Source organism: Canis aureus, chromosome 21 (assembly GCF_053574225.1).
Source record: "Canis aureus isolate CA01 chromosome 21, VMU_Caureus_v.1.0, whole genome shotgun sequence".
Taxonomy (NCBI): domain Eukaryota; kingdom Metazoa; phylum Chordata; class Mammalia; order Carnivora; family Canidae; genus Canis; species Canis aureus.
In genome coordinates this window covers 19,644,441-19,672,432 of record NC_135631.1, presented here as the reverse complement: position 1 = coordinate 19,672,432, position 27,992 = coordinate 19,644,441, and the positions used below count along the sequence as shown (strand labels likewise).

General features: G+C 37.5%; 1 protein-coding gene across 25 annotated transcripts in view; it reads left to right on the top strand.

Moving 5' to 3' along the window:
• DCDC1 (doublecortin domain containing 1) overlaps positions 1–27,992 on the top strand; it is a 483,101-nt gene that overhangs the window by 389,139 nt on the left and 65,970 nt on the right. For all 25 annotated transcript variants that reach the window (XM_077863419.1, XM_077863438.1, XM_077863436.1 and 22 more), the window contains 7 exons: positions 3,084–3,183; positions 5,138–5,273; positions 8,671–8,830; positions 12,796–12,954; positions 14,126–14,326; positions 19,531–19,624; positions 22,321–22,491. In XM_077863419.1, coding sequence (XP_077719545.1) covers positions 3,084–3,183; positions 5,138–5,273; positions 8,671–8,830; positions 12,796–12,954; positions 14,126–14,326; positions 19,531–19,624; positions 22,321–22,491 — 1,021 coding nt within the window. The remainder of the gene's footprint in view (positions 1–3,083; positions 3,184–5,137; positions 5,274–8,670; positions 8,831–12,795; positions 12,955–14,125; positions 14,327–19,530; positions 19,625–22,320; positions 22,492–27,992) is intronic.

Sequence of the window (27,992 nt, the reverse complement as noted above, 5' to 3'; positions counted from 1 at the left end):
AATAGAGAGGAAAAAGCTTATCCCAATCCTCTCTAACCCACCTACATGGGCCAATTAAATTCAGCACTATTAAACCAGGGTTTCAAAAAAGGAAGGGAGATTTACCAACCACCCATTCCTTCTCTTCTCCCACTCGTTGTCTTAAAACAGGATACTCCCATAGTCCAAATGTTCTCCAGGAAAATGTGAGTGGGATTATATATGATAATGGTAACTCTTCTTAGGTCATGCTATAACAGCCTGGACCCACAAAGATATCCATTTAGGGAAAGTAGAAGGAATCAGGTTCAGTCTTTGGGCAGCAGAGAAAGAGAATCAGGCATGTCTTGTGGCTGGGGGCTCAATCTTCTTATAGTTCCTACCCACTCTCTCCCCATAAACTCCTGTGGATGAGAGTCTCTGCTGGTCCACCAGCTTTCAGAGTTGTGACACAAGAGGCAGAGACTTAGTTCCCACTGGCTTGTTCCCTTCTAAGACCTCTCAGAGAAATGAAGGGCCTAATTATTTGCTCAATTGCTTTATCCCATCTAAGGAAATATAATTGAGAAATATTCTTCATATAGCTTAGTCTTTCTGATGAGCATAAAGTCACTTCTAATTCTCTTAGTATAGATAGTACATTCTAATATAAAATATATTTAGCAAGAATCTTCACTTTCCTTGTTCCAAAGGTAGGATCATGTCCACAGTCTTCTTACCAGCCCCATCACCTCCCTTTACCCCTCCTCCCTCCACCCCTACAATTCAGCCCTCTTACTGCTACCCTGAGCTGGCCATTTAGCTTCAACCCATCATCCACCTTTCTGACGGTTACCTTTCTAAAGAGCAGATCTGATAATGCCACCCCTCCCCTCACCTACCTTCGATGACTTCTTGCTCTTTATGGGATTGAGGACAAGTTGATTAGCCTGGTATCTTAAGTATTTTCCATGGGTTTCTGTATTCTTTTTCAGTTTCATCTGGCTCCTGCTCCATACACTCAGGTCTGACCATACAAAACTTCTCTAGGTTCTCTAGGTTGACAAACATCTCTTCTTGACAAACTCCTCTTCTTGACAAACTCCTATTCACCTGAAAAGGCCCAACCCAAATTTCACTTCCTTGATAAGGGAGGAAGTCATTGTTTTGTTTTTCCTGTGTTTTCACAACACCCTGGCCAGGTGACTATGACAGCTTCTACTCCTTCCTATTATACTGCAGTTGCCGACCTATCTCTTCCTTGACTAGAGGCTCTTAAGGGAACAAGAAAAGAGTATCATTCATTTCAATATCCACAGGGCAGGCCAAATGCTTGTTTGAGGCCTGCAGGTGGAAATCCCTGTTTAATGTTCAATCAGGCTAAAAATTCATGTTTGAAAGGGAGTTAAAGGGCTAGAGAGATCACTTCTAATGGAGGGAGGTAAGAAACTGCTTGGTGATGGACATGACTCTGGGGAAAGAGTAGGACTTGAACAGAAAAAGTCAAGCAAAGTGTTTTAGGTAGAAGGAAGAACATGAGCGAAGGTACACCAATAGGAAGTGTGGACGTATTGCAGAGTCAATAATCAATAATGATATGCCTACTTATTTGTTGATCATGTCTAATGCTGTGTGAAGCACTTTTCAAAATCAGCCTTTAAATCCATCAAAATCCTAGAGGAGAACACAGGCAACACCCTTTATGAACTTGGCCACAGCAACTTCTTGCAAGATACAACTATGAAGGTAAGGATAACAAAAGCAAAAATAAATTATTGGGACTTCATCAAGATAAAAAGCTTCTGCACAGCAAAAGAAACAATCAACAAAACTAAAAGACAACCTATAGAATGGGAGAAGATATTTGCTAATGACATATCAGATAAAGGGCTAGTTTCCAAGATCTATAAAGAACTTATGAAACTCAACAGCAAAGAAACAAACAATCCAATCATGAAATGGGCAAAAGACATGAACAGAAATCTCACAGAGGAAGACATAGACATGGCCAACAAGCACATGAGATAATGCTCTGCATCACTTGCCATCAGGGAAATACAAATCAAAACCACAATGAGATACCACCTCACACCAGTGAGAATGGGGAAAATGAACAAGAAAGCAAACAAGAAATGTTGGAGAGGATGTGGAGAAAGGGGAACCCTCCTGCACTGTTGGTGGGAATGTGAACTGGTACCACCACTCTGGAAAACTGTGTGGAGGTTCCTCAAAGAGTTAAAAATAGATCTGCCCTACGACCCAGCAATTTCACTGCTGGGGATTTACCCCAAAGATACAGATGCAATGAAACACCGGGACACCTGCACCCCGATGTTTCTAGCAGCAATGTCCACAATAGCCAAACTGTGGAAGGAGTCTCAGTGTCCATCGAAAGGTGAATGGATAAAGAAGATGTGGTCTATGTATACAATGGAATATTCCTCAGCCATTAGAAATGACAAATACCCACCACTTGCTTCAATGTGGATAGAACTGGAGGGTATTATGCCGAGTGAAGTAAGTCCATCAGAGAAGGACAAACATTCTATGGTCTCATTCATTTGGGGAATATAAAAATTAGTGAAAGGAAATAAAGGGAAAGGAGAGAAAATGAGTGAGAAATATCAGAGAGGGGGACAGAACATGAGAGACTCTTAACTCTGGGAAATGAACAAGGGGTGGTGGAAGGGAAAGTGGGCGGGGGGTTGGGGTGACTAGATGATGGGCACTGAGGAGGGCACTTGACGGAATGAGCACTGGGTGTTATGCTATATGTTGGCAAATCAAACTCCAATAAAAAAAATACCAAAAAATCCAAACAAGTTAAAAGAAGATCTCAATTAAAATTAAAAAAAAAAATCAGCCTTTAACCATCACTGAAACCCTAGAAGATAAGAAATTGAGGCTTAGAGAGGTTAAATAATGTGTTCAAGTCCCACAACTTAGATAGAGGGAATGAGGCTCCAAAGGAATCTGATGGGCTCCAGGGCCTACCTCTTGACAATCTCACAGGTCTGCAGCAGGAGTAGGTTTGAATGATCCAGACCCTTGATTTCTCAGATTTTCTCTCTTCTCTGCTGGAAGCCCTCTATCTACAAGCTCAATTTTTGTGTCTCTTATTACAGGTGCACTGAAATTTTAAATTTACCTTCTGCAGCTCGGAGATTGTTCGATGAAAAGGGAAGGGAAATCTTTGCCCTAAAAGACATTCAAAGGGATGAACTGGTAAAGACATGAATGTGAAACTAGAAATATTATTATGTGCATACAACTAAAAGACAAATGTTTTAAAATACAAGAGCTCAAACACTAACTGCTTCCCCCCTTATTTTCTCTCAGAGTTAGCCTTATTCAGCAACCCTTAGAAAGTCATACTAATAGCTAGCTGTGGAGAGCTACTGTCAGGCATGATTTTCAGGGCTTTCTAAGAATGCACTCATTTAAAGCTCATCACAACCCTATGAGATGGATGCTCTCATGATCCCCCCACTTTATAAATGAGGGTGGAAACTAGACAAGACCAGATTATTAACCGCTTGCGATTACTGTCTCCTACTCTGAAGGAGGTAGATCCTCTCCTCTTTTTGAGGACTTCAAAATGTAGTTGTGTAGTGATTTCTTACTAAGTGATAATTTCACTCTTTTAGGAAATAATTTCTCTCTAGTGTTTTACACAGCCTATTTGGGTGGCTGGAGAAGACTGAGAAGAAGGACTTTAGCGGCCAACCCTTCTTCCCATTTATGGAAGTTGAGGTATCAGCTCAGAAAAAAAAAAAAAACCTGCCTGGCTGATGCCTGAGAATTGTGCTCACACCATATTATCAGAACTCAACTCGGGCTCCTAAAGTAAAGACCACTTGAGCGAGTCTTAAACTGCAGTAGTTTAAGTTTCTGATGACTAGTATCAGAAGCAGCATGGCAGAGAGAAAGTCTGTGCTCTTGGAATCTGGTAGATCTTTTTTGAATTCCAACACTATCACTTCTAACGTTTTAGCTTGTTGGTTTTTAATTTTTTTCTTTGCTTTTACTGCTGTGTTTATTCACTGTGTTATTTAAGAAAGAATTCCATATAGATCACAGTAAGACAGATGATACAAAAGGATAGATTTAACGTAAAGATAAGGAGATGAGGCCACCAAGGTGAAAGGGTATGAGAGAGAAAAAAAAGGGGGAGAGGGGTAATGAGTGAAAGGAAGATAAGATGGAGCCAGGAGTGATTGCTAGAGGATCCTGTATATTTGCTGGAAGCAAACCTGTCACTGTCTGAGCAGCCAACACAGAGACAGAAACATCAACAGTTACATGATCAAGTATGTCCAGAGGAAAAAAGGAAACCTGTTGTTCAAGAAGAAGACATTTTTAAGGAAGTTTTCCCTGAGCTGTCACACAGGGAATGTGTGTGATCACCAGTGTGGGGCCACGGAAGAGCACTGTCATTTTTTTTTCTTCTTACTGAGTGTTCTCAATGTATCACTCTTATTTTTCTTCAGAGAAATACAAAATCATTAAAGAAATAAACATATGCCACATGAAGAACAGGTATCATCCATAATCTCAGCAGCTAGAAATAGCCACATTAACATATTACAGGTTCATTTTACCAGTGGTTTTGTCAAACTTTTTCTGGAAAAGGGCAGTTACTAAATATTTACAGACCATGTAATCTCTAATGAAACATCAGCTCTTGCACAAAAGCACAAAAGCAGTCACAGACAGCATGTAAATGAATGGGCATAACTGTGTTCTAATAAAACTCTATTTACACAAACAGGCAGCAGGCCAGATTTGGGCCTCAGCCACAGTTTACAGAGCCCTAATTTATACGTACCTCCCCTTCCTCCGACCTGCCCTCCTTCCCTCTTCCTTCCTTCTTTCCTTCCTTTAAAAAATTATTTTATAAAACTTTATTTTGAAAAAATTATAGATTTACAGAAAGTTGCAAAGATAGTATGGAGAAATACTTTTTTTTTTTTAAATAAAACCTTCAAGATCCTTCGAGTTGTTACATTTATTAATAGTTTTGCCTTTATCACGGAGTATTAGTCCATGGTGTCACGGTTTGTTTAACCATTTGCCTATTATAGGACATTTGGTTTGTACTTTTGGCTGGTTTTTGTTATTGCTAATAATGCTGCTGTGAACAGTTGTACATGGGATCAGAGACTCATTTCTTGGCTAGGTATATGTTTCATGTGGAGAACATTGGATCAATCCTGATGTGTCCATTGCTCAGCAAAAGAAGCAAATCTTCCTGAGGAACTTAGCATCAGATATTTCTAAAATTCAAACTTTCTGCAGTATACATAAGATAGAGGGTAAGCATTGGAATTATTTACCATAATATGTATGGCCAAAATTAAATGCTTGATACTGATTTTTAAGAAAAATTAAGTTTGTTTAAGTAGATTATATTTCATCCCTATATCCTGCTGTTTAGCCCTTTTGACTAAAATTTATATATTTAATAGGATTGCATATTTTAATTCATACACTTTGGACATGTAAAAAAAAAAACAGAATTTATTTTGTCTTTAACAAATCAGGTCTTCTTCATTTTCCATTAAGGAAAACATAAAATTTCCAGTTAGGTTTAGATTTTGCCTCACCCATTAATTTATAGAGTCCCTTAGGGAAAGCTTTCAGATTTCCTAGTCCCCAGAGTCTCCCTTTAGTTCCTTTCTCAGATAGAAAGGAAAAACATGGGGTACAGAGGCTCTTGCTGGCTGATGTCCATGGCTGGGTGACTGTGTTCCATTCCTTTGGCCCAGATAATGCTTTGGGCAGGTGATTCTTCCTGCCTGACTCAGACTCTCCTCTGCTCCCTTTGGCCCCCTGAAGCTTCACTGGTCATCTCTGAAGTCCTTTATCACAGGACCCCTTCACCCCTCCTTGGTGACAACTTCTGGAAAGCTCTTCAGCATGACTCTCTGCGAATCTTGGGTCATGGCTGCATCTCTCAGAAACCAGATCCAGGCTGACTGGCTGTGCCTCAGATTGGAATGGTGAGGACAACTTGAGTGGTGACTTGCCACAGCGTTCTGAACGATGAACAATGTCCTCAGTGTTTCCTTGGTGTAGCTTAGATACCTGAAGTGAAGCCTATAGGGAGAATCATGACATCCAGTGCTGTTTTTCTGCCTTCCTCTATCTTCTGCCTCAAATTCCCTCGGGTCTAGAAATGGTGGGTTTTCTGTAAATCAACCTTGAGGTTAAAGCTTTGATATGCTAAATGCAAGCTAACAGCATTTAGAAAAATCCTAAATCATGGTAGTGTCATCTTGATTTACAAGGCACTTGTCTTCTGGTAGTATGCTGTGCTTGAATGTAAAAAATATTTTTGTACATTTGTTTTCCTTTGTAACATTTCTCATCAACTAATGGTCTTCCTTCTTCCCTTAAGGCTGCCCCAGGAACTAGGGCAAAGATCCTATACATAGAAGGTCAAAAAAGAAAATCATTAATATAATTTAAAACATTTCCCTATTACATATAGTAATTAGTGGCATTAGTGAATGTTATACACTAAGTTTTCCATGTGTCTTTCAAGGCATTAGGGACTTCCACTGAGGAATTTGGGATTCTAGATAATGATCTAGAGACATATATCTAAATAATATGCCCATTGAAATGGTTAGAATTTATAATACCTAACATTTTTTTGAAAGACCTTTTTTATTAGTACTTTTTTTCCTCTTAGGCATTTCTAAAATTGAAAGGTAATTGAAATATGATACTATATTTGTTTCAAGCATATAACATAGTGATTTGATATTTATATACATAATGAAACGGTCACGGCAATAAATCTAGTTACTGTTTGTCACCATACAAAGTTATTACAATATTATTGACTATATTCCCTATGCCAAACATTATATCCTCATGTCTGTTTTTTTAATAACTGGAAGATCATTACCTCTTAATTCCCTTCATCTATTTCATCCATTCCTCTACCCTTCTGACAATTATTGGTTTGTTCTCTGTATCTATGGATCTATTTCTGTTTTGTTTTGTTTTATGTGTTTCATTTTTTAGATGCTACATGTTAGTGAAATAATACAGTATGTATCTTTCTCTGACTTATGTTACTTAGCAAAATACCCTCATGATTTCTTCATTTTGATGCAAACGGCAAGATTTCATTTTTTATGACCGAATAATATTCCATTACATATATACACCACTTCTTTATCCATTCATCTGTTGATGGATATCTTTTTAAAATAAATTTATTTTTTATTGGTGTTCAATTTGCCAACATACAGAATAACACTCAGTGCTCATCCCATCAAGTGCCCCCCTCACTGCCCATCACCCATTCTGCCCCACCCCCCCGCCCTCCTCCCCTTCCACCAACCCTTGTTCGTTTCCCAGAGTTAGGAGTCTTTATGTTCTGTCTCCCTTTCTGACATTTCCCACACATTTCTTCTCCCTTCCCTTCTATTCCCTTTCACTATTATTTATATTCTCCAAATGAATGAGAACATATAATGTTTGTCCTTCTCCGATTGACTCATTTCACTCAGCATAATACCCTCCAGTTCCATCCACGTTGAAGCAAATGGTGGGTATTCGTTGTATCTAATGGCTGAGTAATATTCCATTGTATACATAAACCACATCTTCTTCATCCATTGATCTTTCGATGGACACCGAGGCTCCTTCCACAGTTTGGCTATTGTGGACATTGCTGCTAGAAACATCGGGGTGCAGGTGTCCCGGCGTTTCATTGCATCTGAATCTTTGGGGTAAATCCCCAGCAGTGCAATTGCTAGGTCATAGGGCAGGTCTATTTTTAACTCTTTGAGGAACCTCCACACAGTTTTCCAGAGTGGCTGCACCAGTTCCCATTCCCACCAACAGTGTAAGAGGGTTCCCTTTTCTCCACATCCTCTCCAACATTTGTGGTTTCTTGCCTTGTTAATTTTCCCCATTCTCACTGGTGTGAGATAGTATCTCATTGTGGTTTTGATTTGTATTTCCCTGATGGCAAGTTGTTGATGGATATTTAGATTGTTTCTGTACCTTGGCTATTGTAAATAATCCTGTAATGTTTATAGGGGTGCATATATCTTTCAAAATAGTGTTTTCATTTTCTCTGGATGAATATCTAGAGGTGGAATTTCTAGATGATAAGATTGTTCTATTTTTAATTTTTTGAGGAACTTCCATACTCATTTCTGTACTGGGTGTACCAATTGTACATCACCAAAGTACACGAGGGCTCCCCTTTCTCGATATCTTTATTTTTTTTATAACAGACACTATGATGGGTGTGAGGTGACATCTCACTGTGATTTTGATTTGGTTTGATTTGTGTTTCCCTGATGTTTAGTGATGCTGACCATCTTTTCATGTGTAGGTTGGCCATCTGTATGTCTTTTCTGCAAGAATATCTGTCTATTCAGGTCCTCTGCCCATTTTCTAATCAAATTGGTTTTAGATATTGAATTTTATGAGTTCTTTGCATATTTTGGATGCTAACCCCTATTTTTAGTACTTTTGACTGGAAATATCTCAGGAGGAAAGAATCTACAAATTTTAAGTGAAATCCAATTTATTAAAGACCAACTATCAACTACACTTAGCATGTATTCTCTTAGACCAAATAGTTGAAAACTGTCTGCATTTTTATTTTAGCATGTGTTTCAAATTCCTGGTGTTCTGCAATCATAACTGATATGTCCTTGCAATTTGCACATTTCTGCTCAGCTCTTGTTTTAGAAGTCCAAAGTGACATTGTGTCTGGAGCCAAGCTTGCTGTGCATAAACCTGTAGCAATTTTTGGAGAAGAGAAGCAAATTAGAGGACCAAAGGAAAAGCAAATGCAAGAAAATGCTTTAACAACAGAAAATGCTTCCAGTGAAATTCTGTAAGTAAGCAGCATGGCCAGAAAAGCTACCTGGTTCCTATTTGAACTCAGCTCATTAGCTCAATAACAGCACAGAGCCCGTGCAGGGAACCTACACCACATTTGTGAAATGGATGTCAGGTGAAGAGCTAGTATTTAATTAGTTTTCTGGCAAAAAGATAGAGCTGGAGCTTCAATATTCAGCCATCACAGTGATCTACTTTCAGTAATTTTATTATTATATCACTATTTTTAAAAGACTGGAATTTGGGAATTGCAAATTATTTGAGGAATCTATCATGTTTTGCTTCCATAAACGTCGACTCCAGGAACAATTAAATTAATATAGGTTCAAGCTGGACTCATGTTAACATACAGTCATCATCCTGGGTCACTGAAGTAGTTCCCTGATTGGTCTCTATCTCTCTTTTCTCCTTCCAAATCACCTCGAAGTTCTAACTACAGACAATTATCTTTTTAAAACATACTCCTTTTTATACAGTTCTTCAGTGGCTACCTATTGCAGATAGAAAAAATATTTAGTCTGGAATCGCAAACCCTTCTGACCCGAGTCCAGTCCTGTCATTGACCCTCATTTGTACCTCCATGCCCACCTCCACTCTACACTTTTTCTTCCTGACACATGAACTGAGCTCCAGCTCGGCCACCACAAGCTGCTACTGAATGTGGCATATTCCCTTTATGCACTGTTGCAGGCCTCTGGGCCACGAATTTGTTTCTCTCCGTCTGAAGTGCCTTGACCTGTCTGGTACTCCTCTTTGGATGACTCTTCATTATTGAAATCAATCATGGTAATGATTGTACCTGATTATGTGCTTATCACTTCCCTCCCGGCTCTCCCCACGACCACCACCAGCCTGGGAATTCCTTGAGGGCAAAAACTCTTTGTCACGCCTGTTCTGTGAAGACCAGGGTAGCTGATTTTAACCATCATTTACTGAATACATGAAGGAATGACTGAATGAGTCTCTAAATTCTACAACCATATACAGCTAGTCAACTACCATTGCGATAACAGTGAAAATCAATTTATATATCTTTTGAAACTATTTTACAAACCATTTTAAAAGAGTGCTTCTATCCTCTATTATAAGAATATCAAACTCTTATTTTAGAAAACAAACCCCCTCATTTTGATGAGTGATCCATCTGGTCTCAAGTCCTGACACTAACGGAGGTACTGAAAGGTCTTTTTCAGAGAGAAACTATTTGGCCCACGTGGTATATTCCTCAGTGGCTAGAGAATTTCTGAAGAATGTATCATTTGGCCCCTGACTTATTAGACTGCACATGGAAAAAAAAAGTAAACAGTAAGAAAAAAAGAAAGAACATCTTTGACAGCAAAGATCCACATTGTTCTAATTTCTAGGTATCATCGAGGTCTGGCGTTCTTGAGGTAAAAGTGATGATGTCCACTCAGAACGTAAGGCAGGAATCTCCTGCACATTCCAGCAGGCACTTTTGATCTTATCTTCTGTTGAATAGTCGTAGTAACAGGAAGATCACTATTCCACAAGGCAGCCCATTCTAATGTTGAAATTATTTAGAACATCTCCATCCTATGGTCTCATTTGTTTCTCTGTTTATACTCATTCCTCTTCTACTTTAAAATCCTTAAAATATTCAAAGTTCATCATCATCAGGCTACTGGATTATCTCTTTTCCAGGCTAACTTTCACTTGTTCTTTGAACCACTTCTGATGACTCAATCCTAAACCATCATATATTAGAGAGTCACTTTAAGATTTCCCCAGGATTTCTTAGATATATTTGTCTGGAAGTTTTACATATTTGAAAAGTGGGATGATTTAAGGAGGGATATCCATAAAGCAAGGGGGTAAACATAGATCTAGAAGGAACCCTTTTGATAGTTTGGTTCTGTGTAAAGACTTTTGGTAATAAAAATAAAATGGAAAAGAAACTCTGGGGACACTCACCTCAACTGTTTGTGAAAAAAAAAAAGGCTTTTTAAGCATGTAGCTCACGGACAACTTTCTCATTACAGGCAGGCCCTGCCCACTTCCTAAGCCTCTTCACATACTACCTTTCTCATTCCCTGCATACCTGTCACATCAGTGTCTTTCTGTTCCTCAACTGAAGCAAGCATATTCTTGCTTCAGAACCTTTCCATTTATTCTCTTTGCCCAGAATGCTCTCTCTCTCTAGAACCTCCCATGGTTGGCTCCTTCCCATTTTTCCTGGTCTCAACTCAAACATCATCTCTCAGAGGAGCCTCTCTGACTCCACTGCTAAAGTAGACCCCACCCCACCCTGGCTAATTTCAATCACAATATCTTGTTTTATTACACTCATGACCCTTATTTATTTATTCATTGACTTGTCTGTCATCTCTCTTCTGCCCACTAGGATGTAAGCTCCATAAACCCTGAGCACCTACCTGTTTTGTTCATCACTGTATCCTCAACAGTTAGGACTCTGTGCCTATCATATAGCAGATGTCCAAGAAATATCAGTTAAAGGAATGAGTGACTAACTGTGGAATGATTAGTTATATAAGTGGACAAATGAATGAATTAATAAAGCAAGGTATATTTAAAAAGGGCTGCCCTAAAGTGGCTTGACTATACTTCATTTGCCTGGAAGCCAAAGAGCATACCAATAAATTCCATGTGAGAAAATTCTTCTCTTCCATGGGAGAAGAATCTTGTTTACACCTTGCTGAATGTGTTATAAGAAAGACATTTTTGCTTCCTGTTTTTCTCAAAAAAATGGAGTTGGTGGGAAAGCTGTGGGTTTTTTTTTTTATTTTTAACACTAGATGGCACTGTTGTTTTTTAACTGTCAGGGAAGATTTTTGACTTCAGCCGCCTGTGCGCAATTTTGAATGAGGCAGTTGCTACCCAATTTCATATCCACATATAATACTCGTGTTACATTTGAAAAGTGTATGGTCTGTTCTGCCAACACAGGAATTGACCCCAAAGATTTTGGTAATTTGATATCGCTTCCAGTTATATCACGTACCAGGAGCACCTTGGTGATCACAGGCCCTCTCCCCGCCAGCTGTATGTACACCATATGCGTATTTAGAGTGCAAGAATGTGCTCACTGCTTTGCCTATTTATCCTGCCCCGGGCAGAGCAGTCCTCATATTGTGTTGTGATCCATGGAAGCAAATGTACCCTAAACTGTGCCCCAGAACATGATATGTACAGATCTGTATGGTGGTTACGCTCCTGTTCACATCTTCATCTTAGTAAGAAGCCAGAAGGCTTGACTGACTCAGTTATTCAAGCTATGACTGTTCAAATGTTTTCATGCATTATTTTCTACCAAAAGCTGGCACAAATGTGCTGATGCTTTTTGAGCCTCTCTAGATTTGAGAGGAAAAGTTAATTAAGATTTCTAAACAATTGTCTAATGAGTAAACTTTATGAAATGCAGTAATCTAGGCTGTCCTGTTCCAGACAGAATTATGACCCACTTTTTGGAGTAAGCAGAAAAAAATCTCATTACACATTCATTATGATCTTCTTAAGCTACAGAGTAGTCTTAATCTTGCAGGGTTTTTTTAGAGGAGAGGAGGGACAGAGGTAAAGGGGGAGAGAGAATCTTAAGCAGGCCCCATGCCCAGCACACACAACCCTGAGATCATGACCTGAGCTGAAATCAAGAGTCTGATGCTTAACCCACTGAGCCACCCAGGCACCTCAATCTTGCAGTTTCTGAAATACAACACATAGCCCCATTTTTTTCCTGAATAAATATAGTAAAGATGAATGCTCTTTATTACATAATTGGGGAATTTTATTCATAACTTATATTAAAAGATCTAAATTATGTATTAGTAGGAAGTGGATTTGCAACGTTAAGGCACCATTATGGAAATGCGATTTACAGATCCATCAATAGCCTTCAGGATATGATCAGACTATACCTCAGAGAAAATTCTGTGAGTAAAAACCAGAATTCTTAGACTTGTGTTTGCTTCTGAACCTTGGTAGAGATTCACATGCAAGAACCCATCTCCGAATGAAAGCTTGTCACACGCTTCTCAGGTATGCCTGGCAGGAAACTCCTCATGACTTTGATGAGGATGACAGTCTTCCAAAGAAAATGGAAGAGGAACTCTTTGAAAATGTGGAACCACAGAAGAAATACAGGTAAAAAGTTGCAAGGGATTCTTGTTAGAGATTTCTGCATGATTTTAGATTTCCTCACTTCAGGGCAAAATGATCCCTGAGGGTTTGCAGTACTGTTAGCCGCCATTCACCTCAATATACACATTTGTGTCTTTCCAGTGTTTTTGACTAAATATTTGCAAGTATTTGTGGGAAGGCCCTTCTCCCTTTAGCTTACGTTGTGCCACGTAGTGTATTTCCTTGTTCGCTGGTGTCTTTTCTATTAAACAGTAAGCTCATCCACCTTTGCCTCCCGATAACACAAAGCCTACATATTTGTTGAATGAATGTATGAATGAACTTAATAATAAGCATGTAAAAATAATAATAATAATAATAATAAGCATGTAAGATGCTCTGATGTTTTTAAGAAATTGGCAAAATGTAGTTTCTTCCTTTTTAATTTTATTTTTTTCTGGTTGACATCCAGTGAAATAACAGGGATTTATAGCACTTTGCATTATTCCACCTTTAAACGTTTGCTTAACATTATAGCATTTTGTATAAATCAAACAGCTTTGTCAATAGTTAGCATTGGCCGATGCACATACTAGGGGCTTTGTAGATGTTCATAAATTAATTTAATTAACAATGCATTGTGATGTTTAATATATTTCATAAGTCTGCTTATTGCCTTAGGATCCTTAATAAACAAGAGATTCTTTTGAATTAACTTATTAGCATATCATTCTTTTTAATGATATTCTATGAGTTGTTAGGGAAGACTGAAAAACTTGAAGAATGGCATTCTATTTGCTAGATCTAGAGGCTGTAGGTAAAGTCCAGAAATAACCATGATTTTCCATTTCTACCTGCCCCTCTCCTTCTCCTACTCCTTTTCCTCTTTATCTAAATTTCATTAAATTTATTTTTTGAATAAATTTATTAAATTTATTTTTTGCTACGCTGATGAGTTTCTCATATTCTTTTGGATGGACATTTATTCCTGTTACAGAATAAACTCAGAATTCTACTCTTTACATCAGCTTGGCAGTGTAAGGCAAACAGCATTGCTGCTATCCCGATGATAATGCCTCACCATTATAAGTGAATTTGGTTCACAGCAGGTCTCTCGCCAATAGAACTTGCAGTCTCCAGCACATCAAGTGCGCAGGATATTTTTCAGCCTCTAATGAGATTTTCTTTATCTCAGCTATTCTCCAAAGCAGAGTAAATTGCAGAAGCTTTGCCACCAGCAGTTTGAATACAGAGATGGGCAAATTATAAGCCATGCTGCCCCTCAGCTAGTTTTGGGAGTGCAAGGTCCTGATCTGCGTTCAGGCATGGAGGTAGTTTTGGTGGAGAAAAAAGTGGATGATAGTCATCAGCGATGGATGCACAAGGAAGACAGCAGGTAAAACCATTATATTGGGGGTCGATATATCAAAATATATCTATGACAGCCTAAAAGACCTGGCCTGGTCCCCACAGAGCTGGCAGGGGTATATTCGAGGGCTTTACATTTTCTATTTAATGTAGCCAATAATTTTTTTATCCTATTCAAAGAAGAGAAAGAAAGTGAAATCAAATGTAAATGCTCAGTAGTCTGTACACAACTTATCCACTGTCAATTCGGATAAGAAATATGAAATCTGACCTACTGGGTTCAGAGTTTTAACTGGCTATTGAAGTTAAGAGAAAACTGGACTGCCATCTATTTTATTTTTATGTTTTGAAAGGATCAAGTATGAAGTTAGAGTCCCCATTTAAAAAATTTCATAGTACTTTTCATTAACTCAACCTCCTACCCCTCCCCACATGCATGCCTTTCCTCCATTCTCTATTTCCATCAAATAACCAACTGATATGGCTTCTGCTTACATGGTAAAAATGAATTCTTACCTTAACAAATATATCAATGGCTGGCCCTTGTCACTGACAATAACCACTGTCAAAGGTTATTTCTAAGACAATTAGAGGAATTTAAAATTCTGGGTACCAAGTGATATGAAGGAAGTCTTATTAATTTTGTTGGGTGTCCTAATAGTTTAATGGCTGTGTTAAAAAAAAAAAACCAAGCAAACAGTCCTGATCACTAGGGTATATACTGTAGTATTTACAAATTAAATTAAGAGGTAGGTCAGATTTGCATTAAAATATCCTAGCAAAAAAAAAAAAAATGTAAAAAGGTGGGGGGGATGGATGAAATGAGACTGGTAGAATGTGGGTAGCTTTTGAGTTGTGGTGGCTCATTAGACTTCTGTCTCTGTTTTTGTTCATACATTAACATATTTTTAACAAGAAAGAAAACAACTTCTTGGTTTTTCAGTTGGTTTGCCTCAAATTCTACCATTAGTCTTATATGGTGGGGCTCCAGGGGCTTCTTCAATCTCTTGACATCTCTGTGATATGTATATTTTTTTCCCTGGGAAAGAGCTATGATTTTTATTGGGTTCTCAAAAGGTGTGTGATGTGGAAGGTTTAGGAATTGCTGCTTTGAGAGAGATTGCATACACTTCAGCAGGCGGCAGCAGCAGCCCAGCATGGGCAGGAAGGGAGCTAATCTTACTGTTCACTCTCAGAGATGAGCCAAGTGCCAGCAGGGAACACTTACTGGGCTTGTTTTTGAGAAGGCTGAAAAGCCAACCTGTAGATGGACCTGGCAAGTGTGTTCCTTTGCCCCATTCATCCTAGCTAAGCTAACTTTACAACAGGGAGCTAAGAAGCAGGTTTTTGTCCCTGTGAATGATTTGCTATATGGGACCAGAATTCATTCATTCTGCTGCAAAGGGTTATTAAGTGCAGTGTTTTGGGTGCTGGTGCTTTAGCTAAGACTAAAACAGATGAAAATCCCTGCCCCTGCAGAGCTAGTGCTATCAACTCTACATTTCTGGAATTTAGCAGCACATCTTACTACTTTAGCTTACTGTATTATAATGGAGGTCCTAGTTGAACCCAAGTTGGAATTTGAGTGTGGCTGATGAACTGAGGTGGACACAAATGGGGAGTGAAGGAGGAGAACTTGGGGCAGGAGAAAGTCAAGCACGAGGAGTTTTAACTCAGAAGCACTTGGTCTTTAGAAAGAAGAGTGAGTTCTGAGTCCTGCTTAGTGGCTGTCAGTAGTTTCATTTTTCATCTTGAATGCTGTGGATAAAACACAAGGAGGGAAAGGCTTTTTAAGTAAAAACAAAAAGAAATTTGACTAAAACTCTGCGAAACGTTGGACCATGATGAACACTGTTTTGACAAATCCAATCATGTGTAACACAAAAGAGGAAGCTCTCTTCCAGTTCCTTCCACTTCCTAGAACACTCTACAACTTCATTACTTGAGGCCTTCCTATGTCAAGCCATAGAAGAGAGGGATAATGGGTGGGAGTTGCTGGTATTGGTTGATCTCAGGTCAGAAACTTTATAGTCTTTGGAGAACAAGTGGATCAGTGAGGGGAAGGGTGAATAGGACAGGATTTGCTCCTGAATACATGGATCACCATCTAGAGGCTCCTACAAATACTTGGGCAGGAGAGGTTTTGCAGAAGTCTTGGTGATTAGGTGCAGGCATGATTCAGATTCATGTGTCCTATGGCAGAAGTATGTTTGCATAGTGACAGTAATTGTGAGCTTTTTTCCACATTTTCTCTTGGCATTTTGCTTTTTTCTCTTCCATGTAATTGGATATTGCAACTCATTTGTTCTGAGAAGCTGATGGAGGGCTGGAGAAACGTGGGTTGTGCTGTGTAGCAACAACCTCTATAAAATTACATTTTTGTCAACCACAGTCTTTCTATCCCCCATATTTTGCCCAGGCTGTAAATTTGTGTTTAGGGGGGCAAGTAATTGCCCATTCAAAATTTGTGCTCATAAGAGTATAAGCTAGAATAGCTCCCTGCCAAGTGGCTATCACTGTGCTGAGAGTTTTCTACCATTAGCCCTTTCATTCTGTCCTGTAGGTCTTGGATTACTTTTTCATTTTGGCCTTCTAATTAAAATATAAAATAACTATGAAGTCTGATATCTTAAGCAATTACCAGCAAAACTTCTTAAGGGAAACTATGACTCTGAAAAGAATATCTTGCTAGGGTAGCACAGGGTCTCAACTAGAGGTGCAAGAAATAAGCAAGGGGGCATGGAAAGGGAGTAGGAAATTGCCAAAGATACACTCATTTGGTTTCCAGCCATGCAGGAGAATGATCCAGGTCAACTTTTGAGATAACCTGGCATCTTTCTCCCATTTTCAACTCTGGCAAAATCTGAATTAAACATGTGGCTTCTAAAGGGAAATATGAAAACAATGCTGAGGGATGAAAATCTCCTCAATAGGACCCAGAATTATACAGGGGAAAATACAGTGTCATAGAATTTGGAGCTGCAAGAGGATCTTTAAAATTTCCTGGTCTTAATCACTTGATTTGAAAACTTAGGTAAACTGAGGTGCAGGAGATTAAGTTGCTTGCAAGCACGCATTTCCTGGGTTGATGGAAGGGGCTGTGGTGTTCTTGGGATATTCCTGGGACACAGAGTAAGTTCTCACACTGCCATTAGCACATAGTGGGTTTTATATATAAGTCTATTACTTAAGTTTCCTGCAAAATGTAAGCACTGTTGCTAAGGGCAAGTGCCAGTTGATGGTACTGTTCAAAAATGAAAAGGAAAACCAACACTATCATGGCTGAGCATGGCACTGAAACATGGGAGAAGTTGCTACGTCTATTTTAAGCAGCAGAAACATAGATAGCTAAGTAACTAATCTTGGCATCTCAGTAGGTCATTGCAGGAAATGTACGGTCATTCATTCATATGAATAATTTTGAGTGTCAGTAAAACTGCAAGACCCAAACTATGCAAATGGTGAGGCTACACAGCTGAATAATAGAGAATACCAGCTCTCATGCAGTGCCCAGTTTTGATAAATGCTAAGAAGATATTTGATGAAATCCAGTACTCATTTTTTATATAAAATGATACATCATTAATTAACAATAGAAGGGAGAAATACAAGATTGTGGTTATCTTGTAGTGATATGAGTAATGTCTAAAATTCTCTTATAATTTTTAACTCTATTTTCCAATACTTTGTAAATTCTTTACAGTGAGGATATATTGTTTTATATTTATTTATAGTACAGAAGTTTAAATTAGATATCTGGAATTTTTTAAAACTTGAAAGGAGAAATATATTACTTTTATAACAGACTCCCTCTCACCTTCTCTCCCTTCCACTCCCACATCATTAAATTTTATAGGACGAGTTATATTTTCCACAGCAGGAATGCCACTGCTGGTGTGTAATGTAACCATGTTGACAGACATAAAGAATTGGCTTTTTCTATACAGACAAGTTTCTTGACTCTTTGGCTTATTTTTGTTTTTAAGTGATGCAAGGAAAGGAATTTGAGGGTTTTAGCTCAATCATTTTCTTTCTTTTTTTCAGTCATGGGGACTTTATGTCAGCTCCTATGTAAGATAACTTAAAAATATTCAAAGTATATCTTGTGCTTTTAGGATATGCTCCTTAGAAAAAGAGAATTTGAGGAAAAGCTATAAAGAAAAAATCACAACCATTAATAATCATAGCCCATTCTAAATGATATGTGCCAGGCAATATTCTGTGTGTTTTCTGTGCATTAATTGATTTTGTTCCCACAAGAGTCCTGTGAGGCATGCATCATTATCCTATTTTACAGAAGAGGAAACTGAGGTACGGGGTTGTTAAGCAAAGCCATATAGCTACTAATAAGTGAATTCAGGATTCAGACTTAGGCACTGTGGCTCCAAAATCCATGTTCTTAATCATTTTGCCACAGTGCCTTTCATAATAAATAGCAGGAGGTAAAGAGGGTTATCAGTCTGGGTTCCATCTGGAGACAGAAACCATACAGTGATTTAAATGACATATGTAACGTAAAGGATTATTAAACAATAATAAAAGAGTAACTATCAGATAGTTTTTAAAAATCCTCTGGACAGTGCTCTGGGGCTGAGGGAGTTAGGGACAAACTCAAAAAGTTGAGGGAAATTAGGCCCTTTCCCAAGGCCAGAGTTCAGAACTCATTAGAAAAGGTATGGATGCAGCTAGCTGCATGGCAAAAACCCACTGGTTTGCCTGGCCAGACCTGCACTGTGGTTGCTATGCAAGAAGGAAGTAGCCTTCTGGAACATACATGGGGTCACAGCTGGTTTGGGGACACACAGGCATGAAAAGGGAATGGGGGTGCTGGGGAGGCAGAAAGTTTAGAGCATGTGATGTCCATGTCAGGAGGACCACAAGCAAATGATTCCCAGGCCAGGCCAGGCCAGGGCTCTGAGAGTTCCCAGGGACCACACACTCTGGGCACCTGGTTAGAGAAGAGCAAGGCTGGATATCCTCACTCCCAGCTGCTGACTCCATGCAGAAGCCAGGAAGAGCAAGAGAGCCCCTTCCTCCTGCAGTGTTCCTCCAGCACTCTCTACTGAGAAAGCTTCACATTGTGCTTCTGTGGGGGAGAAATGCTTAAAGGATTCATATCCATTATCACAGAGCGTGTTCGGAGCTAAGAGGCAGCACTCGGGTAAGTGGCACAGAGGGAGCTCTGATCTGGTTATGCTACTTGATAACAGGCCTAATCCTGTTTTCCCAAAGGACCTTTCACCTGGTGAGTAACCCAGACCTTGTGCTGGCAGTATCAATGACCAAAACAAGAAATGAAGTCTGTGGCTCTCCAGTTATTGTTCAGGTAAGATATAAATATAGGCTAAGTAGTAATCATGGCCCTTTATTTAAAATTAAGTAGAGCTCTATGTTTCCTTGTTGTGGAGAAAGACAATGGCTGTCATAGAAACCTGTTTTGAATGCCATTGTTAAAATATTTACAATAGTCTGCCTAGATTTCAAATTCAACATGTTCATGTAGCTCTTAATTTAGTTTAATCCAACAGATGGTGATTGTGGGCTTGCTGCATGTCAGGAGCGATGCTAGTTACTTAAATCAAATCCAAGGGCAAGCATGAAAAATTATCCCAGTAACATTCATACAGTCTCAGTGGTGGGTCAAGTGAATGCACGTGTTTTAAGCTCAGTGATTGGGACATAGGCAATTCCCCTCTCACCTGGTAACTGGAGGGAAAGAGCATGATCAAAGGCCTTCCTGAAGGATGTGACCTCATCAGTGTTAATTCTATTAAGATACTCATTTGAAATACACTTTTAACCTACTTTTGCAAATGCTTAAAGCAGCCAAACAATTTTTGGAGACTCCAGAGAAATCTGGGTTCATTTGAGTTGGGTAAAGATCTATGGAATTCTTTCTTCATGTTTATCTGTCATCCTTACTTATAATCAAAGACACTCCTAAATGGGTATGTGTTTTTCCTTATAGGAGGAAAGAAAGTTTAGGAGTGCCCCTGCTCTGAATTTATTTTTTATATCCTCCACAGTATGTACCATTTTTTTTGTTGTTGAACAGAATATATTGTCCCCAAAGTACATTTGTTTTATTCGATGTTTTTAATAGCAATGAAGCAGCTTGTTTTGCAGGTCCCGAATCCATAATTGGGATAAAGCAATCTGGACAAATATCAAAGCTTAATTAAGTCTTCTATCCTGCTGATAAACATGGACTAAAAATTTATTCTAGGAGACATAGTATGTATAACATCACATTCTTCCCTGTCAGGTGCCTCTTTGACATGGGCCACCGCGAGCTTAAAACCTCATGCAGATGCAAATTTTGTACCTTAATCAGTTTCTTTTTTATTTATTTATTTATTTATTTATTTATTTATTTATTTATTTATTTATTTATTTATGATAGTCACAGAGAGAGAGAGAGAGAGGCAGAGACACAGGCAGAGGGAGAAGCAGACTCCATGCACTGGGAGCCCGATGTGGGATTCGATCCTGGGCCTCCAGGATCGCGCCCTGGGCCAAAGGCAGGCGCCAAACTGCTGCGCCACCCAGGGATCCCCCCTTAATCAGTTTCATAAAATTACAGATATTGACATTTTCCCCTAAGGTTCCCATTTTTAAGAAATAAGTTTGATCTCAAGATAATTTGTATTACCTTTCAAATTTTTTTCTTTGCGGTTGTTTCATTTTGATTTCTTGAAGCAATCAGCCTGTGAGAAAATATTAAAGCCCGTGTAAAATAATAAAAATGAGGCATGTTAGGCTAATGTTACCAGACCCCCCACTCTCTGTTCCTTGAAATATAGTCTTTGTTTTCCATGCCTCTGAGGGATGTTCTGTTGTCTGACCTATTAAATCAATTCTGAAGACCCATTTATTTTCCTCTTTACTATCAATCTCTCCTTGGTAAAGTAAGTGCTATTCATTATAAAGTTCCTTGAGGTGTCATGGTATGTTTAGTTGGAACTAATCTACTGGTTTAAATTCTCTAAAATTGAAACTACTCATTTCTTTATTTATGCTTGAGCCAAGTTTTATAATTAGAATAAATGTGCTGTTTTCTGTTACATATAAAACTGCCTGTACTCACATTTTTTAAAGAAAAAAAAAACCTTCATAATAACCAGGGAAACATAAATTAAAATAGCAACAAGGTACTATTTTTCACTTATTAAACTGATGATGTTTGGGCAAGAATGTGAGGAAAACAGGCCATATTATTTACTGTTGGTGTACAAACTAGAATAACCTTTCTAGAAAGCATTTAGATGTGATAAAGCTTAATATGATGTCTCATGATATTTTAAAATGATCATGTTATTTTATCAGCAACTGTACTTGAGGAGTTTGTTCTAAAGAATTTTTCATGGATTTACATGAAAATGTATTTATATGATTGCTCATTGCTTTTTTCTTATAATAAAGAAAATCTGAGAAATAATCTACATGTTTACCTATTGGAAAGTGGTAAAATAAAATATCACTAAGATCAAATAGTGTATGTCCTTTCAAATGATGGCAAAGGTTCATGGAATATTCTTGTTAGGGATCCCTGGGTGGCGCAGCGGTTTGGCGCCTGCCTTTGGCCCAGGGCGCGATCCTGGAGACCCGGGATCGAATCCCACATCAGGCTCCCGGTGCATGGAGCCTGCTTCTCCCTCTGCCTGTGTCTCTGCCTCTCTCTCTCTCTCTCTCTGTGTGTGTGTGTGACTATCATAAATAAATAAAAATTTAAAAAAAAAAATAAAAAAAAAAAAGGAATATTCTTGTTAAAAAAAACTAATGCAGCTACCAAAGTATATGCATTTTGTGATTTCATTTTTGTAAATCAGAGGATGCATATTTATAAATATAAAAAATGTTGCACATATAATCATCAAATATAAATAATAGTTATTACTGCATAGTAGAATTATGATTAATTATATATACTTTCTGAATTTATGCAATGAAACTATGATAGCTATAATAAAATCATAAACTCTCCTGTCTGACTCCATATTTTATCTTTTTTTTTTTTTTCAGAAATATAAACCCTATAACAATGGGACATCCAATCAAAAGTGGAATTATGTGGAAAATATCAAAGCTTTTGTGGCCTTTCACAGCACTGTACTGGATAAGGAGATCACAGCAGCAAATTATGCTGGTATTTGTACATCCTCTGTGATTAAAGGGGAAAACATTGATCAACCAGTAAGTGATTCTTTTCTACTAAGGATAAAAGAAAAGTAGGGGAAAATGGAGTAATTTAATAAAGCTAGATCTTTTTTTTTTTCCCCTAGAAAACCTTATATTCACATAAATTAAATACTGATTTGTGAGTGAAATCACTTAGACTCTGTGATTCTGATTAGGAAACAATGAAGGAATATTAGTATTACCCTCTGCTTATATTGTTTCAATGGCTCCCTATCATCAGCACCACCTTTGGTCCATCATCAGTTCACCAGAACACTCAGGAGTGAGGATAATCATGTACACCACACCCCCACAGGTTAATCTGCCACCCTAGATGTCACTCTACTCCAGAAAGCATATAAGATTCAAATGATTGTAAGTGACTTTAATTATATTATACCAAGCATAGGTCTAAAACTGAATACCTACACTCTGATTTTTGCAGAAAATAATTTTTCAAATGGGGTCCTGTAATTTTTATTAGTAAGGAACTGCTGCATACTTCACAAATACCTGAGCTATTTGTGCGGTCTGTATGTCAAGCTACCTTGCTTTTGCTGATTACTATTGGCCTATAGAAATCTCATAATGTACGTTACAAGATTCTCTAAGATCCTCTTTACTCTGCTCCTCAGACATCTCTAAATGGCTGCCTCTTCTCCTTCACCCCAAATACCCCGATTTTACTAAATAATTTGCATTTATCCAAATTTACCATACTATTTTGCATATATTTGGTTTTGACTATGCTATCCTCCTCCCAACTCTTTTCTCTTTTGTCTGTGAACTCATACCACCTAGCAAATATGCTGTCAAAGACTACTAAGGTCAGCTTAAAAGGAATCAAGTCAGTTTAAAAAGTATCCCAGTTCAAAGAAAAACAATTTAAGCATCAATAAGACTACTGAATGTGGTGAATTGACATACATCAAATATATTTAAATCTATATGTTCATACTGACTTTTAACCAGAACAATAATTCATTGATCACAATGAAATGAACCAATTAGTTACTTTGGCAAGTAGGAAATAAAGAATCAAGCATTTATTTTTTTCCTTCCTTTATGAAATGTCCCTTAGGATAACAAAATAGTAGATGAGAAGTTTCACTTCATAGGAATACCCCAGATAATAAATGAGGTATGAAAAAATTGGAATATCACTATGTTGTGAACTTTGAAGAATTGATTGACCTAGGCAATGTTTATCAGTAGCTACTCACACTACAAACAGGGACACAACAGATATTATATTCTTCTCGATGGAAGTACATAGTATTGCTTATGAAGTGTTCCTTCCTCCAAAAATGTAACTGGAATCTAATCAAGTCTTTCATTCTAACTAATAATTTACTGAAAATATAAGAGGTAGAGGAACATGGTAAAAGGCACAGAGACCACGCAGTCGCCAAAATCCTAACTGACAAAAAATATATAGCAAATAAATTACAATAAAACAATTAATTTTAAGTGTGACATTATAGTTATGTTAAAAGAATTTTTATCTTTTAGAGATACATACTGAAATATTTAGGAATTAAATGATATGATGCCTGGGATTTGCTTCAAAGTAATCTAGGGTAGGAATAGAAGTGGGTGAGGATGCAGATAAAATGAAATTAGTAATTGTTGATAATTGTTGAAACTGAGTGAAGGATAGAAGGGGGCTTATCGGGATCCCTGGGTGGTGCAGCGGTTTAGCGCCTGCCTTTGGCCCAGGGTGCGATCCTGGAGACCCGGGATCGAATCCCACATCGGGCTCCCGGTGCATGGAGCCTGCTTCTCCCTCTGCCTGTATCTCTGCCTCTCTCTCTTTCTCTCTGTGACTATCATAAATAAATAAAAATTTTAAAAAAATTAAAAAAAAAAAAAGAAGGGGGCTTATCATACTTTGGTATATGATCAAAATTTTCCAGTGATTATACAACTTGTGTTTTTATTGAAAGACACAAGAAAGGAAGAACTGTACAGCTGGTGGAAAAGGCGAGGAGAGTAACTACAGTGACAGATGGTAGATTCTAGGCTGAGTTTTAGAGAGTGATGGCATGAAAGGTGTGAGGGACAGTAGAACAGAGATCTTAGTGGACATCTTGATGTTCTACTTAAGAAAAGGTCAACAGTCTAAGTACCAGAATTTTCTACTTGACCATTTTTTTAGAAATATTTTAAAAACTATTTTACATACTTTTCCTTAACCCAAATAGGCAGAAAACATCATTTAAACAAGTCAAGACCATCAGTATGCTGGTTATAGGGCCACACAGCAGCTAGTTGGCACACTGATTTTACTCTGAATTCATCCTAAAATCATATATGCAACTCACTTTCTTCAAAATCATTCTTGAAGGCCATTTGCTGTCTGTCATTTTTCTTACTAATGAGAGTGCGGCTTAGAAGATACATCCGCATGACTCCAGCACAGTGTGAACTGGCTCTTTTTGCAAAATGAGCTCTATAAGCAGAGACTCAAATGGCCTTCTAAGGTCGTTTTTTTAAACTTGAACACAGTTGCCACTTTCTTTTTTTTTTTTTTTTTTTATATATTTTTAATTTTTATTTACTTATGATAGTCAGAGAGAGAGAGAGGCAGAGACACAGGCAGAGGGAGAAGCAGGCTCCATGCACCGGGAGCCCGATGTGGGATTCGATCCCGGGTCTCCAGGATCGCGCCCTGGGCCAAAGGCAGGCGCCAAACCGCTGCGCCACCCAGGGATCCCCAGTTGCCACTTTCAATGGCTTCATCAGTAGCTTCTGGTCTTTAGTACCCATTGCAGAACTCTTATTTCATCCTGTAAACTCCTCAATTTCCAGGTTGACACCAGTCCAATTATTAGTTAGTTTTATTTAGTGGCCATCTTAGGACTTTTTGAATGTTTTTCCAACAGGCCTTTAAAACTTGGTTGCATTTTAGTAAATCTAGACAAAATTTAGATTATTTTTGTTAATTTTTGTTAACTTCCAGATAGTAATTGTAGAAGCTGAGTATGGATTCATGGGGATTCACTATACTGTGCTATTTCTGTATGATTGAAATATTTTATAATAAAAAAGGAAAGAAAGGAGTCCTAGAGTTTAGGGCTCAATGATTATAAAACTGGTACCTTTCTTTTAATCATACAATCAAGATGCTCTTTTGTTAAACAAGATACAACTTCTCAGTTTCCAGCAATTATTTGTTCTAAAAGATTATGATTTTCCTTTCTCAATAGTTAAATGGTAGCCTATCTGATAGAAGTTAATATGATTGATCTGAAGAGTACAATAATATATCAATTCTGGAATTCACAGACTAAAAACCTCTCCTGGGTTTAGGAGAAATCTATTCAGTGTTAAAAGGCGCTAGATAGTTTTTAAACTTTTTGGAGATACAGACTTCTTTGAGAGTTTCATGAAAATTATAGATATTCTTTTCCCCAAAAAAGTGCATGTGTAGAGAAACATCTTTCATATAAATTATAGAAAGTTTACAGACTCCCCTTGAAATCCATTTTGGATGTAGGGTAAGAACTCCCTTTCTAGACCTCATCCTTATGGATAGCTTAGAAAAAGAAAACTAATAAGAAGTTACTATTATATGCTAGATAACTACTGTATGTTACATACTAATCAATATTGATTTTCACATATGATATCTCATTTAAATAATAACTATGATAAAGACACTGAATAATTTATTCATAATCACATTAGCTACTATACAATAGTGATGGTCATTATTGATCATGTAATAGACCATATATCTATAAGGCCAAAAGATCAAGTCATTCATTTCAATAAATCAAGGAAATTTTATGGAGAAAAGAATTAGTCAAATAAATTGTCTGGTATTTTGTACAAAATACCATAGCTGGCTTACTGAATTTTTAAACTCTGTATTCTACAGACATAGCTAACCTGAGAGCTCCCCAAATATATTGCCTTTTTCTTTCCATCAGCAGTTTCAAAACAGTATTAAATGTGATGAATAAATAAAAAATCTAGTTTACATTGTATACATGCACCATTGTCAAAGTAGAACAATTCAGAGATCGTCAAACCTGTAGCACCACAGTCATGGGGATTGATGTTTTAATGAATGAGAAATACATTTTCTGGATACTTTTCAATGGGCTTCGTTAGTATAATAAGGAAAATTATTGGCACGTGATTTATCATGAAGCACATGCTGCTATAGAAATGACTTTGTACATAATGTTTATTCAATTCCACCTAAGCAGGAATATTTTATTTATTTATTTATTTATTTATTTATTTATTTATTAGCAGGAATATTTTAATTTTCTGCTGTTCAATGATGTGTAGAAAACTGGAAATTGTAGAAAAATCCATAGTGGAATTTAAGAATTACATCTTCAAAAGTATCATCTAAGTGTTGGCTTTGAATTGAGGTAGCTCTACATATTTAAAGGAGTAGTTGAAGAAATATGACAAAGGCAAAAAAAAACAAAAACTTGGAATCAGAAGTCAGTTTTATATTTCACTCCTTCCATGTACCTCTTGAGTATCCTTAGATGAAAACTTTCCTTTCTGAGCTTTTGTTTTCTCATCTGGAAATTGACTTATTGTTATTAATCCTGGCTGCACCTAACTTTTAGTTTTGTAAGACCAAAACAAATTAAAGAGTCTATATAAAAGCAGTTTAAAATTTTATTATAGAAATTTTCATACATATTCAAAAATAGAATAGTGTAATGAATCCTTACTTTTTATCTAAATTAGACTATTATCCAGGTTTTTGCAATCTTTACAAACCCGAGACCTGATACCATTTCACCTTTAACTTAAGCATACGCCTCTAAAAAATTTGAACATTTTCTTTCATAATCATTATACCATTATCACAGCTAACAAAAGTAACAATAATCCTTTAGCTATCAATCAAGTACCCTGTTCTTAATCAAATTTCCTAAGTTCTCCTAAAAAATTCTTCTTATGGTTGGTTGATATGACCCAGGATTCAAGCAAGATTCCTATATGACATTTGGTCGTAGGCTCTAGAATTGTCCTATAGAATGTCTCTTATTTGGATTTGTCTGTTTACTTCCTATGGCATTTTTAAATTTGTTTCTCTAGCCCCCATAATTCCTGCAAAAGGAATTTAACATTAGAATTGTAATTAGATTGATGTTTAACATTTTTTGACAATAATCTTCATGGGTTTATGGTATATTTCATATTGATCACTTATGCAGGGATATAATATCTGTGTTTTCCATTTTTAGTGAAAATGGGTATCAGTGGGCATGATTAGAACCCAACCTCACACTTAACAAATCTCCCAATAAATTTTCATCTAGTGTCACTCTTTGATGATCTTTGTCTAAATCAATTACTTCATTAGGAGTCTCCAAAGGGTTGTTTTGTCTAATTCTGTCATTTTCCCCAACATTTATTAGCTGAGCTTTTTATATAAGGAAAAACTTCAATGACATTTATCCTCTTCAACTAGGTATTTGACTACCAAAAATATGGTTTGTAAGGGATGCTAGGATAAACGTTAATTCTTTCTATCCATC